The sequence below is a fragment of the Microchirus variegatus genome, assembly GCF_963457635.1.
Source record: "Microchirus variegatus genome assembly, chromosome: 10".
In the NCBI taxonomy this organism is placed as follows: domain Eukaryota; kingdom Metazoa; phylum Chordata; class Actinopteri; order Pleuronectiformes; family Soleidae; genus Microchirus; species Microchirus variegatus.
In genome coordinates this window covers 19,615,584-19,631,170 of record NC_139811.1, presented here as the reverse complement: position 1 = coordinate 19,631,170, position 15,587 = coordinate 19,615,584, and the positions used below count along the sequence as shown (strand labels likewise).

General features: G+C 39.5%; 1 protein-coding gene across 1 annotated transcript; it reads left to right on the top strand.

Moving 5' to 3' along the window:
- Positions 1-4,234: 4,234 nt before the first annotated feature.
- znf281a (zinc finger protein 281a) lies at positions 4,235-15,261 on the top strand. The gene is made up of 7 exons (XM_083897100.1): positions 4,235-4,339; positions 6,681-7,128; positions 9,803-9,904; positions 10,721-10,847; positions 11,838-11,921; positions 12,029-12,147; positions 12,591-15,261. The coding sequence occupies exons 2-7, from the start codon at positions 6,730-6,732 to the stop codon at positions 14,157-14,159; spliced, it is 2,400 nt and encodes a 799-aa protein (XP_083753226.1). The 5' UTR covers positions 4,235-4,339; positions 6,681-6,729; the 3' UTR covers positions 14,160-15,261.
- The last annotated feature ends 326 nt before the right edge of the window (positions 15,262-15,587 follow it).

The following is a 15,587-nucleotide window of genomic DNA, read 5'->3' as shown; positions in this document are numbered from 1 at the left end:
AGATTGCTGTATGCTTTATTGGGGCTTTGTTCATGTTCAGTCAGACATTCAAACCTTTGCATCTCCTTTTCCCAGCTGTGTTATTGATTTAGACACTGAATGGCGAGGATTTCCTGCACCAGCTTTCTCCCAAAGGACGGTCATAAAATGGACGGTTTGCCCTTGGATCCCCTTTGCCCTCAATTTAATCAGACAGAACACAGGATCTATCATATGTATATATATATAATAAGTACTGCTATTATTAGCTAATGTAGTTTCAGCCACAAAAAGACCGACCCCTTGCCCTGTGACTGGTCTCATTTTACAGCTGACCCTCATCTCAAGTGTTTATTGGTTGAGTCTTTTAATTTTGAAGGAGAGAGTCTGATAGGAACTAGGCCTGCACTCCAGAGGAGATCCAGAATCAGTTCATCACATTATTTATTGATGATATGCCCCATACTCTGTCAAGGTATTTAAAGGGCCTCATGAATAAACTATGTAATTAGGATCTTTGTTATTGAAATGTGGGCCCCTGTTTACACTTTTACTTGGTGTTTTTGAGAAGATTAAATTGGTTTATGTCGTTATTGATGAAGCACATTTATTTTGTTGTAAATTAGCAACAACATTATGCATGCGTAGTCAGAGACTGGAACAAAGCTGGTTGAAACCAGTCGTCCATTCTTATTAACAGTAAACATCACATGTCTTGACCTTGTGTTCCTCTTGAAAGGATTAGTGTTTATTCTGTAAACACCTCAATAGAGGAACGTCATCTAAATGAGTAACTTTACTGACATAATTATAACCTTTAACCTTAATTTAACCAGGAAAAAAATAAACAAAAGAACCTGCAAAATAATGAGCAAAAAGATCATGTCTGTCAAATTGTATATTCTGGTTGTAGGGTCTATAAACTACATTATTAATAAGTCTCATGTTTATTTAGTGTGAAACAGAATCTGTTTTGCATGTCTTTGTGTCTTCCGAGTCTCTTTCTAGTAATTGTTGTGCTTGTTGTTATTGTTGCATTTCTTTGTCGTTTCACCAACTAATACAAAAGAATTTACTGGGCAACACAAAAATACACTAACTATGCATGCACACACCTTCACACTTAGTCAAAATAAATATGATATTTATCGAAACAAACTGTATGTTTGATTATTTATGTCTCTTTTTAGTTGTTTTGTTTTTATTTGGGGTAATTTTTTCATTTTGTCCCTTCATATCCAAAGGGCCATATCTAACCACATTTTGTTTTGTCTCCACAACATGTCACACCACTGCACAGGTTTCTGAAGCTGCAGACATGGGACGTCTGTCTCGACAGAGGGAACTCCTACTGTACACTGCTGTGATTCTCCTCACAACCCAGGATTAGAGAGTTGCCGGGAAGAAGCACCATCTGTTATGTGTAAGCATCAGGCTTTTCCCACAGAGAGGCATCCAAAATCATCGCAACACAATCACTGAGCCTTGGCTCTGCACCGCTCACAGTTTTCTTGGGTTCCATTATTACATGAGGAAAGACTTTCGACTTATCTCCAATTTTGTGGTGTGTGTGAGGTTGGAATTGATTCAGTGAAGGAGTGGGAGAGGGGACGGACAAAGACCCACTGCAGACTGAATTATTGATGAGCAGTTTAATCATCTCAGTCATGTGATACACAAAGTGCCACAGACATGAACATATATTTAGCCATGATCTTGGTGCAGGTACACACACATGCTCACTCTTACGTCTCCTCCACATTGATATCACATGACTCCGTTCAGAGTGGAGTCGGTGTCAGGTGACATGACTTACACTGCAGAAGTCACAGTGTCTGTGACCTTTATGTCCCAAACACTCAGTGGGGACAGATGGAAAGTTAAGGCATTTTAGACGCATTTCTGACTCTCTGCTTTAACTGAGGATGACGCAGAAATAACATCACACGTCCAGGATGTCCTCTCTTTGTTAGTTTATGGATGTGTTTGTTTGTTTCTCCTCAAACTTGAGAAGATTTTCCCACACAGAAATCTCTAAAAGGCTCCACACAATTTTTCCCCATGGAGAATCATCTTGGGGCGACGGTATCTCAGTGATAGAGCGAGCTGTCTTTCAACTAAAAGGTTGTGGGTTTGATTTTGGGCTCTACTAGTCTACATGCCGCTGTGTCCTTGGGCAAGACACTTGACTACTACATCACTGCGTGAAAGAGAGGAATGGGAATGTGCTGCACATACAGTAGATGCGCTGTATGAAAGTGTGAGTGAGTGGCAAAACTGTAATGTAAAAGCAGCTTTGAGTGGTCATCAAGACAAGACATTTTTAACTTTATTTAACTATTTGTAAGTTGCTGGATACTATTTATAATATACACATATATTTGTATCTACATATATGTATATATGTGTATATAATTTACAACAAACACATTACCACTGGATATTACAGCCTTTAAATAACACCTTCTCTCTCTTTGCACAACAAACAACAAACATGTACAGCTCATTCTAGCTGTTTTTTTCTCTTCCCTGCCTTTATATTACACTATAGGCAAGGGTAAGCTTGCAAATTACAAAGCTAAGCTTATCAGCTATAGCTTTGTAATTTAATTTTAGCAAATCTGTGACATGATTAATATCTAGTTTCTTGGTTTCAATTAGGTTGTAACATTTTTTTTTTTTTACTTGACTCAAGCTTAATTCTTTATTTGCAATAATTAGTATCCAAATATATTCAGTTCATCATCAGCCATCATGTATATTTAAACAAGACAAGAGCATTTTCAAAGAAATCCCTGTCAGCTGTGTGGGTTGTCATCATCACCATCATCACCATCATCATATAAAAGGAGCGAGGACTTCAAAAAAGCACTCCCTGATCCTTTTTTTTTTTTTACATTTCTCTACAGCCAGCATTTTGATAATGCTCTGTTCTCTGAATTAATTGGCTCATTTGCAAAGGCAATTAGGACTGGAGGCACGAAGCCTGACTCTGATGTGCTCTTAGATGTATACATATTCATTCATATGGCAAATCTAAGAGCTCCCCTTCCAGATACATCTGTCATAATCATCCAAATGGCTGGTCTGAATCTCCTACTGGTATTTTAATGCTGCAAAAAAAAGGGTGTTTTAATTTTATGTCTGCTCATTCATAATATTTAAGAAACAAAAGCAAGCCAGTGGAAAGACATTCAATTTTAGTTTCTACTAAAACATATGCCAGATTTGAGCAGCACAGCTACTGTCCTTGATTTGTCCAATTTAAAAAAAAAAAAAAAAAAAAATGTAGTCATGAAATTTTTGTTTTTAATCCCACTTCATAGTATGTTTGAGAAAGAGAAAGTGTTCACAGTCTGAAGGGAACAAGAATCAGAAGCAGTTGGATGGAGCTCAGTAGTGAAGGGAGATTAGAAACAAACAAATTAACATCAATTACAATATTCAAAAAAGGTCATTCAGATTCACATTTTGAAAAAATATGATGTAACTTTGCTTATATTTCCATGTATTGTTTCTCTATACTTTGTGTATTGTGCACTGACATACTGTGAAAGTGGGGCAGATATTACAAGGTTAACTTCTTAAATGAATGGAATAAACTTGACAAATAAACAAATATTTGGCTTCCAGGTGTATTGTATCTAGTAGTGTCTAGTATATGTGGCCATTCATAAAATACCAATGTTATTAACAGATGTGAGCATTTATAACACTGTCTTCCCTGAGTGCACTTGTACATATTAGTTTATTGTTACCTTGTTTTAATTTGTTTTGCCTTGCACATATTTCATAGTATTTAAAGGTCTTTATTTCCTTATCTTATTTCTACGTTTCTGCATTGATGTGATTGTATGCTGCTGTCTGTAACACTGCAAATTTCCCCATGTGGGACAAAGAAAGGATTATCTTATCTAGTCTTATTATGAGCCATTTTCAATTATACTGAAATGTCTTAATCTGTTAGGAATAGCAGAGGTAATGTGTTTTGCCTCAGGAAAGTTCACACATTTTTGGATTATGAAACTGTGTGCGTGTGTTGTAAACCCATTTCTTTGCATTCACTTTCTAGGAAATATTCTAAATAAACTATAATTTTATGTTATAGTTATTTTTTTAATACATTTGCTTTCTTTTACTTCTTTTGTTCGACACGCTGATCACCGTGTTTGATTATTTATTAATGCGTCTCTGTTCAGGACGGGTCCGCCTGCTGCGAGACCCAGAATCCTCTGCGCCGAGGCAAGATGGAAGAGCCCAGCAGCTGCGGGAAAACAATGTTTTGACTCTAGATGTTGAAAAACGGACCGCTGAGGGCGAACTACGCGAGCCAAAAACACCAGGCCATGCTCCTACTCCGGTAAGAGAAACTAAAATAAAGCCAAAGTTTGGTTACGGGGTGGGCCGTGGTGGCCGCTCGCACTCCTGGTGCGGGACAGACAACAAAGCGCAGCGCTAGTTAGCTCCTAAGTTAGCTTGTGTCGGCTAGTCGGACGAGCATCATTGTTCGCTGGAGTTGTTGTCCGGGCCGTTTGTTATGGGTCACGTCCGTGTGGTCGTTCCATCACTTACAGTCGGTAACTGTCCGGGAAACCGACGCCAGCAAAAGGAGCTTTAAACGAACACAGGCGAAGTAAGATGGTCGTGTCTCTTTTGTTGTTCGAACCAGCGTTCGTGCTTTTATTCTCTCGCTCGCGTTTTTAGTTTGTCTTGTCTACTGTGTGGCGTTATCTGTGTCTAAATCCCTAATCTTTAATCTCAGGTAAAATGGGAAACTAACTTTGTACATACGGTTGTGAAGGGACAGACTTTGTCCGGGTTTAGGCAGCTTTCTGTTCACGTCTTCTCTTGTTTTTTTGTGCCCATCAGCGCGGCTTTGTGGCTGTTATTTCATGGCCATATTAATTATTGCCTGATCCTGCATCACAAAGAAGAAGGGCCCCTCAAGAGTGGTTAGCCAGATGGTTAGCTTTGGTGGCTAATTGCATAATTTGCGAATAAGATTGTTACTTTTTTCCACAAAGGTCCGATAGCGCAGGGTTTAAATGGCACGTAAATCGTCCTCTGAAACACGTGTGAGAAAGATGAAGTAACACTAGTCTTTGTTTTGTTTCTTTTTAAGTTTGCTTTGTGTTTGCTGGCTGGGTCATTGGTGCTAGCTCAACATCCAGAGCTGAAGGCATTTGGCAGACATTGGCTGGAGGATGCAGTGATTTGAAACAACTTCACCCACATTTTATTAGAATGTTAATTGTAACGTTATAGATTATGTTATATTCAAACATGATACTGTATGATCATTTCCTGTGAAGATTATTCTGACTAAAATAATGCAAATTAATACATTACTGCAACACATGTTAAAATATGTTTTCAAGGTCCAGTGTGAAAGAATGAGTGAGTGCAGCCGTTGCTAACCTCTCTTTCCCTGGAGCGTCAGGGAACTACAGTGGAGTTCACATACCAGAAAACTTAATTTGTTCTCAATTGTTGACACAGTGGTCTTGTGAATCAAAACAAGAAACTCATCATCTGCTTAGGTTGTTTGTTTATGCTGCTGCAGAAATATGTTGACACAAAATGTCTTCCATAAAGATGGCTCCTGCCTAAAGCCCATGTAAAAGGCTAATTCTAAGGCTGTTGTGTACAGTACCTCCTAAATGTTACACTCTGGACTTTTTAAATGGTGTCGTTTTTTCAAAAAATATATTTAAAGATGAACAAACAGGACTTCCTGTCCATACTCTGCCTTTGTATTTGTATCTGGAAGGTTTTATAAATGTGCAGAAAACATTTCTTATATTTAACATATTTGTTTCAATTTCAAAATCATTTCATGGTTCTGCATGTTTGTGAAAGCAGAGAAAACTAATGAACCATTGTTACTCATGTTACACATAACTTGCGTAACCCAAACATTTTACACAATATTTTAACGTTACCAAAGATGCATATATTTTTTGTGTGACCATTCTAAAGTTCTGAATTGTCACTTGCAGGCTTCCCTTGTGGCACTTCAGATTGAATCACTTGGCCTGTAATTGGTGAACTCGACAGCACCTTCAAGTCTTTTAACACATTATTTCCATTTGTGATTATCTTGATAATGGATATTGGCCAAGATGAACTTATTGTTAGAGCTAATATAATAATGTATCATAATACATATCCTCCCTTCTCCAGTTACATCACTTGGCACTATTGTAGTCATGCACTTAGCGGTCACAGAGTTTCATCACCAGTCTTTCGAATGCCCTGTGTGTGTGTTTGTTTGAGTGTGCGTGCGCCCTCTCATTGGCAGATAAGCCCATGCAAATAGGATGACTGGGTCATTGACGGGCCCATCAAACAGATTAACACACAACTTCAATCCTCTCATTCCTCATCTCATGTTGTGTCTAGCTCAGCAGTCGCCATGACCTTTTTGCCCAGTAAGATACTCAGTATACACACAGAAAGCAAATGGAGACATTTGTACGGTTGTTTCGTCTTGATGTTACGCCAGACTTTAGCTCTTAACTGACCCACAAAGCATCGATTTTAATCCGTCTAAGCACACAGTTGTGAGATCAGAGGCTGTGGCCCTGATTCCAGAATGCCAAGCTTAACTGGCTCTTATCGTTTTCTGGTGTTTGTTATTACTTACTCAGGCTTCCGCTAAAAAGCCATACAATTAACTGTTATCTTTTTTTCCCTCACAGGATGACAGTTATTACCACCTCATAGTTTTCCCGCCTGTCATCTTTCACCATGAACATCATTCAAGACAAAATAGGCAATGAATTCCTACGCTCCAATGGAGGTATGGACTCCAATTTTGGCCCGGGCATGATTATGTTCAGCCACCTACCGCCAGTGACCAGCTTCACCCGGCTGGCTGCCCACTCCGTCATGCAGGACCTTCCACCACATGATATGATCCTGAAGAAGGAGCGTGACTCGCCTGACTGCAGTACAGGCACCCAGGGTGGCGGTCATGCCTGTGCAGGGGTGGGTGACTATGTTCACTCCATGGGTATCAAGCAGGAGAAGCTGTCGGAACATGATTATCGTCTACCCCTCTACCCTGGAGGCCTGGGGAAGAGCACAGAGCTGCTGGATGTCAGCAACAACCACAGTCTGCAGGTGCATGACCTCAACATGGGCAATGTAAGTACCTCTGATGTGCAATCAGGATGATCGATTTGCAGTTGGTTATTATAATAATCAAAAATGCTTAACATTTTCATTATTTTATAATATGCAGCCTTTTCTTTTACCTTATGGAATATTTTAGGGTTGTAGATCTGACTGCAACATTCATGCTTATTATCACAGTGCCCTTAAATGAGAAGATAATAAATTCACTATCAAAAAGGGAAACTGCAAATGAAATAAAACTTCACTTTATCATTAAAGTAGTTTTATTTGCCTGAATGAGGACATTTAGACATTTTCCTTGATTTAAGATGGTAGAAGGCAGATTAATTGATAGCGGGAATGGTTTGTCATAGCAAGTAACACAATTATCAATTGTGTTCTCTGATGGTGAATCTACTAATCAAGAAAATTAATTGACAATGAAAATGATGATTAGATGCAGCCCTAATATGAGAAGAGTCCTTTTAGTGTTTTTTGAATTCTTTCTCTTTCTCCATTGCCTTCTACCACTTGAGTGGATAATGACAAAATAACACAATAAAACCTTAAATTAAAAAGCAGTTTTAGATTTTCAGAGTTACAGTGCTTAGAGCAACCCCGAAAGAAAGAAAAAAATCATCACACAAATAGAGTCTTTTGCTGCCTTGGGCTTTTGTGCGTCATCATTCTTGTCAGTCGGTGATCAAACGTCATGAATATTCAATCACATGCATCTTTTACAATCTATGAAGAGGTAACCTGACATTATTTAAGGTTAGTTTGTCCCAAATATAACCCTTCTGTTCTTCTTATATTTGGCAGCCTCTGTGTGAGGAGTTTATGAGAAACTATTTGTTTACATGTTTTTTTTTTTTACTGACGGCTTGAAATGAAAAGAGAAAAGAAAACATCACCCCCCCCCCCCCCCTTCCTGTCTGCCCTCCCTCCTTCTGTTTCTCCCTCTGAGAAGAGCGGTGATGTCATCCAGCCTCAGCATGAATGAAAAACGTCTTGGCAAGGACACAGCTGTCTTGTTTAAGCTCACATTTGCAATTCATTTCAAATGTCTTTTGTGCTCATTCTAAAAGAAATACACACGTCCACACTCCCCTAACAATAGCCAGTCATCACAGGTCATCAGAGCTGTAGATACTAATATGCTTAAAAAAACATATGAATTGACCTGAGCTACATTTTAAAAATGTATTTTCTCTTAATTTCACTTTTAGAATATTCTAATATACTACACAACAAGCTTTGCGAAAGCACACATTTCATATGTTCAGTCACGCACACATACTTTTTGTTTCATTCCTTGATGCAGTGTGGACATGAACAATTCTCACTATTAATTGACCCCATTATAATCATAAATAATGTAAAGTTTGGTCAATACAATATCGAGAAATATTGAAAGAGTCAAAAGAGATGTCTTAAAATGTCCCGTTTTGTCCAACCAATAATCCAAAGTCCAAAGATGTTAATTTTATGATTATTTTATTTAGATAGGACAATGGACATTAACTAACACATGGTTAGTTAACTGACTTAAAAACATACAAAGAGACATTTAAACATGCAAAAGGACACATTAAATTGTAAATGCAGGTATTGAATACATAAATGATAAAATCAGTGAAACTAGATGGGGAATAGAAATAGACAATATATATAAATGAACAACAATAAATATACAACAGCGCTGCTACCACCGGCTATTTGCAGTTATTGTTCATGTGCTTAGTGTTTTCCATATTTGTTTCTACTATACAACCCCAAAATGTTCTTCATTCTTTCATAAAGTCTCATTTGTATTGTGTCAGACAAAGATTATCAGCTATTGACAGACTGGAACTGCCTTTGAGTTTGCATTATACTTAAGTTGTTTTTTATATATATATAAAATATGAAACCTGGAATACATGGTGTTTATATTTTCTTTGTTAATATTATGAATTGAACAGTTTTAGAATAATTTATTTACTAGGGAGATCCATGTTGCTGATTTAAGCCTGACAGTGTCGGTATTGGTTTGTTTTGGTCTAAATGTTTCACACTTGTGCTGTGAGTAAAAGTGTTTAAATGATGTTACATGCGATTGTGTTGCTGTTTTCAATCCATCAGATCAAAGCTTTTATACTACCTGTCATTTCTTACTTGATTTTTTGACCTAAGAATGTGGCTGACTTTAGGAACAGCAGGTGCATCCACATTTACTCCCGTCTGTCTGCAGATGTAAATTAGGTGCCGGGTGTGAGCTGAGACAAAAATGGCAGAGCATGAGGGTAAACTGAAGGAAGAAAAGGGGGATCAACTCTTTTCTGCAGTAGTGCCCCACTCAAAGTGTTTGTGAAGAATAATTATTTTAATGTTACGCTCGTCATAAGCAGTGAACAGTTTGTGAATTTCTCAGTAAGAATGTCAGGCTCTCTGTGAATTACAGGCTGTTTATCTATAGAACAGCCATACATTGCAGGCATTGTTATTCCACCCCTTTCGCCACATCTCTACACAATGACCTATAATCACTGGATGTTGTCTGTAAGTGGATTTCTTATTTGTTTGTTTACATGAGCAGTAAACATGGACTTGATTGCTGGTGTGATCTCGACTGAAGGGCCTCAGCCTTCAGTCGAGTGCTTGCCTTGTCATGGTTGGCTCTCACGGCCTGCTTTCTCTCCGTTTCTCTTTGTCACCCAAACAGCTGCCGACTCTGTTAGGAAAGGAGCCCTCTGGGAGAAAAGGTCGAAGGTCAAATGGTGAAGGACAGGAGGGTAAACCAAGAAAGAAAAGAAGCGAGGCAAAGGTTTGTCATATATATATATGTTGATATCCACGAATGCAGTTAGACTATATAATTCATCCCCTCCACACATCTATGTCAGTAGTTACAATTGGCTTTTTAATTAAACTTGTGAATTCTTCTTTTGTTTATTTGTCACCAGCAAAACACATTGGACCCTGTATATTTACTGAATGCATTTAAATTGATTTTTATTTCAGTACAAATGGCCCTTTGTCTTATGATGTTTCTTCATATTTACAGCATATTAAAACAATATCAATATCAAGTGGTTTGTAGTTATTACCTTGTTTTATACAGTATGTTAGATGAGAAAACCACTTGGAGACATTGATGTGTTTTCAAACACTCCGATACAGTCATTTTTAGACCATTTAGTAATTTCAAAGACATACTTACCCAACTGTATAACACATTGTTCTTCCAAAAAGACCAATTCCCATACTTACTTTAAATATTCAATAACTTATATTGGTGCCTGTTTATTTGTGCCTCTGTTACTGGCACTTCTTCAGGTTGTCCCAGCTGTCTGCCCCGTTCTCATGGACAGGTTCTCCCATTAATACCATGTTCTCAGGAGTTTGAAGATGTTTTCTATTGAATGGAGGAATCGGACAAATTATGAACTCATTCATTTTTGTTGGTTATAAAAAATCGGGACCTCACGTACGTCCCAATCCTAAATTAGCGCAGGAATTGTGTTTTGACAAACTAAACTCAACATAAAAAGTACTTCTGGTCATATCTATAATGTTTCATTACACACACAAAAAGACCCTAGTGATTCAGACCTATCCCATCTCCTGTATTCTACCACAGCAATCAATGATGCTGGATGCAGATGGAGGCAACCTGTCACCAGGAAACAAACCTCACATCTGTGAGCACTGCGCGGCATCGTTCAGAAGTTCCTACCACCTACGCAGACATGTCCTCATTCACACAGGTGGGGTTTTCTGCTTATTTCCACTTTGTCTCATGTTTGCTTTGTCTCTTATTTTGATATTTGCAGTGCAAATACTAAATACTAATTCTGCCAACGCCATGGGTTAAAGGGTATTCAGTCGTTGTGTGTAAACCTGGTAAGATGACAACATAAAAGAATGAGTCACACAAGAGAAAAGCACTGCAGCTGAAAAATCTGGTCTCCGAATTAATTAAATGTGATGAAAACTGAGGTCAGTGTGATGCTTAACAAGCACGGTGTGTTTGTTTTTCTGCATTGTCGCTCTGAGCTCTAATCAAATGTTAGAAAAGTTGGCTAGACACAACCAATCTACTCCCCTCTTATCCTGTGGGGATAAATGTATAGTGGAGTGTGTGGTTGTTGTGGTCAAGAGAGCTGTATCACTAACCTAATTCTTGTAATGTTCTCCATAGTGTTACATAGGCTTAAAATGTGAAATATCAGCTGTAGGACATGCACAGTCACATCACTCTATCTACTTTTATGTTAGGAGTCCCATATTTATTAGGAGTGTTGTGTGCTCCATTTTACTTTGCACTCTTATATGAACTTAAATAATGTATTAGAAAAGTTCTATTTTTGTTCAATTCGTTGAAAAAATGTCTCAATTCAGACTGTGATGTTCAGCCTGGGTTGTTCCTGAGGGCATCTGTAAAAATGAAAGATTTAACCAAGATGAAAGTAGTTGTATGAACACCTGTGAAATACAATGCAATCTATTACATAAGCCTGGCAACAGCCTGCTTTTGATGAAGTATGTGTTCATACGCAGTTAAAATATGGCTCAAAGAGATTCCACAGCGGTGGATTAACATCTGTGAGAAACAAAATAATGATGAAAATGAAAAGGAGTAATTATTACATTGAATTGCAGTATGTAGGTTTTGTAAGTTTGCCCTCATTATTTTCTCTGAATTACCTTTAAAGTCACCGTTGTATTTATATATAACCTCTGTGGTCTTATTTTAGGTGAAAGACCCTTCAGGTGCAGTCAGTGCAACATGAGTTTCATTCAGAAGTATCTTCTCCAGCGACATGAGAAAATTCACAGTGGTAAGTGATTCATGACAAACGTTAATGCCGCCAAACCGGCGAGTCATTTGCACATTTGCTCTAAGCTCGAAAATAACTGACGTGGAGCGGTGCTGTTCTTGTGACAGGAGAGAAGCCATTTAGCTGTGACCAGTGTAACATGCGGTTCATTCAGAAGTACCACATGGAGAGGCACAAGAGGACGCACAGCGGAGAGAAGCCGTACAGGTGTGAGACCTGCCAACAGGTGAGAGAACCTCCTTTTTTTTTGGGCATCTAAAGGTATATTATACAAAACTAAATAATGGTTTGGATTAAAAGATCCAGCATTGGTGACATCTCATGGTGAGGCTGCTGATTGCAATGAATAGGACTAGTCCACCCCCAAATCCTCTTGAAAAGTGTGTCAGGGAGCTGTGGTTTCCATTGCATACTAGAAAGGGTTGTGTCACTAACCTGAATTTGAGATCCAGATGTTTAAATTTGGTGTATGCATCAAGTTTTTGTGGACTTAGCTTTTCTTCAATTGCATTGTAGTCACACACCCTGGGTTGGGCGTGTAGAAATATTGCATCACAAAATGGCCTCTGTAAAACATGGCCCTTACCTAAAGTACAAAGAGAAGAGTTTTTTGGTCATATTGAAAATATAATTTCCTTTTTTTAAATATTTGTTGTTTCTTTCCTTCAGTATTTTTCTAGGACAGACCGACTGCTCAAGCACAAGAGAACCTGTGGAGAAGCCATAAAGAAGGGGCTGGTTCCCGGGATGATGGATCTGGGTTGTGTTGACATGGGGCATGGCAGCTATGGAATCACTCAGGGAAATGTTGGGGGTACTGGCAGAAAGAGGGGCAAGTCCAAAAATTGTGGAGAGGGAGGGGATCGCAAAAAGAAGAAGGGGGACGCAGGAGGGGAGAGAGTACCTCACATTCATGGTTCTGCATCAGGAGGTTACAGCATCCATGATTACTCCATGGAGAACCAAACTGTGTCTTCCTCTACTGAGCCAGGACCCAGCATGCAGCAGAGCCATCATGGCCGAGCTCCAAAGATGGCATTCAAGAAGGCCAATCGTAAAAATCAGGCCAAATCGGGCCCGATGGAGGAGAGTGTGGGCATGGAGGGACTTGGCCTCATGCAGAGTAACGGAGCCAAAGTTGGCGCTAGCAGCAACTACGACGACGCCATGCAGTTTCTGAAGAAGAGACGCTATCTTAATGCAGCAAACAATGCAAACCCATCGGGGCCTGTGATCACTGGAGGAGTCAGCGGTGAGTATGACGTTAGTGTTGCTCACTTGTCGTCCCAGCCGTCTATCGTACAAGGTGTCATTTCCAGCGTGATGGACAGTGATGCTCCTCTGTGTCTCGACAAGTCAGGGATTCCTGATGAGGTGTTACAGAGCCTCCTTGACCACTACACCCAGAAACCTGATGGCTCTCACCATGATGTTCACTTTGACATCAGTGACCACCATGTGGAGCTGAACCCTGTCAATGGTCCTGACATTGGCCACGGCACAGACCCCTCCAGCCCGCCTGGAGACAAAACTGTGATGCTGCATGAGTACTCTCGCTTCCTGCTGCAGGCTTTGGAGCGCACAAGTCACACCACCAGCTTCCCTTTGGGCCCTGGGTCTCCAGTCCCAGGACCGTTCACCAGTTCCCACCCAGGGAACCCTCTCTATGCTGACAAGAGCATCTACACTACGTCCCCACTTGAGTGTGGGTTCGGCCAGTCAGTGGCCTCGCCTTCGCTGCCCTCATCTGTGCCAAAATCTCACTTTGCAATGCTAACGGGCACCTCACCACAGCACAGCTTCCACCTGAGCAGCCTGGAGCCCCCAACACACCAGCAGCTCACCCCATCTCAGGAGCTCACTGAGCAGATGGAGAAGCAGCACTCCTCCACTCCCCCTTCCTCTTACCAGATCAGCCCATCTGACCTGAGCAGCCAGAAGGACCATGCACCGGTCAAGAATGGCACAGCAGTCTTCCCTCTAGCCCCCTCTCAGGATCTGGCCCCTCTGGACTCGTCCAAGCCTTCCTACCAGATAGAAAACTTTGCCCAGGCATTTGGCTCACAGTTCAAGTCAGATGGTCGCGGCTTGTCATATGGCACTGACTCTGGCGTGGAGGGGGATCACAGGATACGTACGTCTGTGTCTGAATTCTCAGGGTTTACTAGTTTGTTATCTGATGTCAATGAGCCAGTTCGAACGGGTTCCAAAACTCCAACAAGCCAAAGCTACAGATGAGCGCCTGAGAGGGAGAGAACACACTGTCGTTAAAGTTGCTGTTCTTGTTTTAAAATTTTAGTGCTCCTATTTTATTATTATTATTATTATTATTATTATTGTTATTATTATTATTATTTTTCTAAGTGACATCTTTATTTTAATAATGCCGATGATCCGTTTTTGTGCTTTCTCCTCTCCCCCACAATAAGCCTGCAAGGCATCTTGCAAATGCATTTTTTTAAAGTATGTTATTTTTAAGTTAAATATGTATTGACTGTTTATTCTCGTCATCGTAGTGACATTAGGTCTAGTCATGAATCATGAACTGAAAGTACTTCTTTAAAGTGTAGAGTAGCGCCGGTCGTATTTCTTTTCAAATGAGCTGAAGTGTTTGAGCTATCAACTTAACATCTGTAAAAAAAAATAATAATGATGATAATAATAATGGGAATAATGGCAGAGAATAGCCCAGAATTGAACTAGCAAAAACAAACATGGAAGTTATTGTCTGTTACAAGGTCAAAAGTATTACTCAGGAAAAAAGTGGGAAAGGTTAACCCTACGAGGTGCAGTGAGCACGGTTTTCAGAAGTTTGTGACTTCGAAGAGGATTTTTTTTGTTCTTATGTTTTGTTACCTGTTGAATGAGTGTGACATAAACAGACTGCTGCCAGCTCACGTGAACACTGAAACACTTTCTACTTGGCTATATAGAGATTATGGTACTTTCATGTCAATGTGAAACTCAAGTTTTCTTCAATAAGGGCCATATATATATCTATATATCTATATTTATAAGAATATATATATATATTAATGTAAGATAACAGATTTAATCAGTCTGGGGAACTGCCAGTTTGAAGTACAGGGAGAAAGAGGGCTGGTTCCGGGGGATAAATGTTGTCCTTGGTATATTTTTGGAGAACAAAAGTCAGAGGTTGGGGCTTTTCTCTGGCCAATAGAGGTTGCTGTTGGACAGCGATAGAATGGCCTTCCCTTTTTCCCTGCCCTCCTCTTCTTCCTCAGTTCTCTTATTTCTTAAAAAAAAAGAAGAAAAAAAGAATCCAATTAGCACTTTGAGCCGTTTTGTGCATCGAGTACATTGCCCTGTCGGATCAAGAAAGCTCAAATGTCAGGAATGGACTGGCTTTTTGACTGAGACTCTGTTTATGCAGATGGGAGGGTGGGAAGTTCTGTGAAAAGTGGAATTTTTCATTACATTTTCGCTTTCTCCTTACTTTTCGGGAGGGATTTGCAAGGGAGGGATGGGGAATTTTAAAATATGACGTTTAATTGGGATAATGTAAATGTAATTCAAACCCCTAGTTTTAGTTTTTTGACTTGTTACCCAACTTAGCGGCTTTGCCTTTTTTTTAATGAATTTGATGATAAATGAAAAATGTGTTTGACTTCTTCAGCTGTTTCCATGGCAGCCATATGCTGTATG

Excerpts from the sequence above, each read along its gene's own strand:
- znf281a (XM_083897100.1), top strand. The coding sequence starts at position 6,730 with ATGAACATCATTCAAGACAAAATAGGCAATGAATTCCTACGCTCCAAT. Across the intron at positions 7,129-9,802 it reads ATGACCTCAACATGGGCAAT|CTGCCGACTCTGTTAGGAAA; the intron begins GTAAGTACCTCT and ends TCACCCAAACAG. Across the intron at positions 11,922-12,028 it reads ACATGAGAAAATTCACAGTG|GAGAGAAGCCATTTAGCTGT; the intron begins GTAAGTGATTCA and ends TTCTTGTGACAG.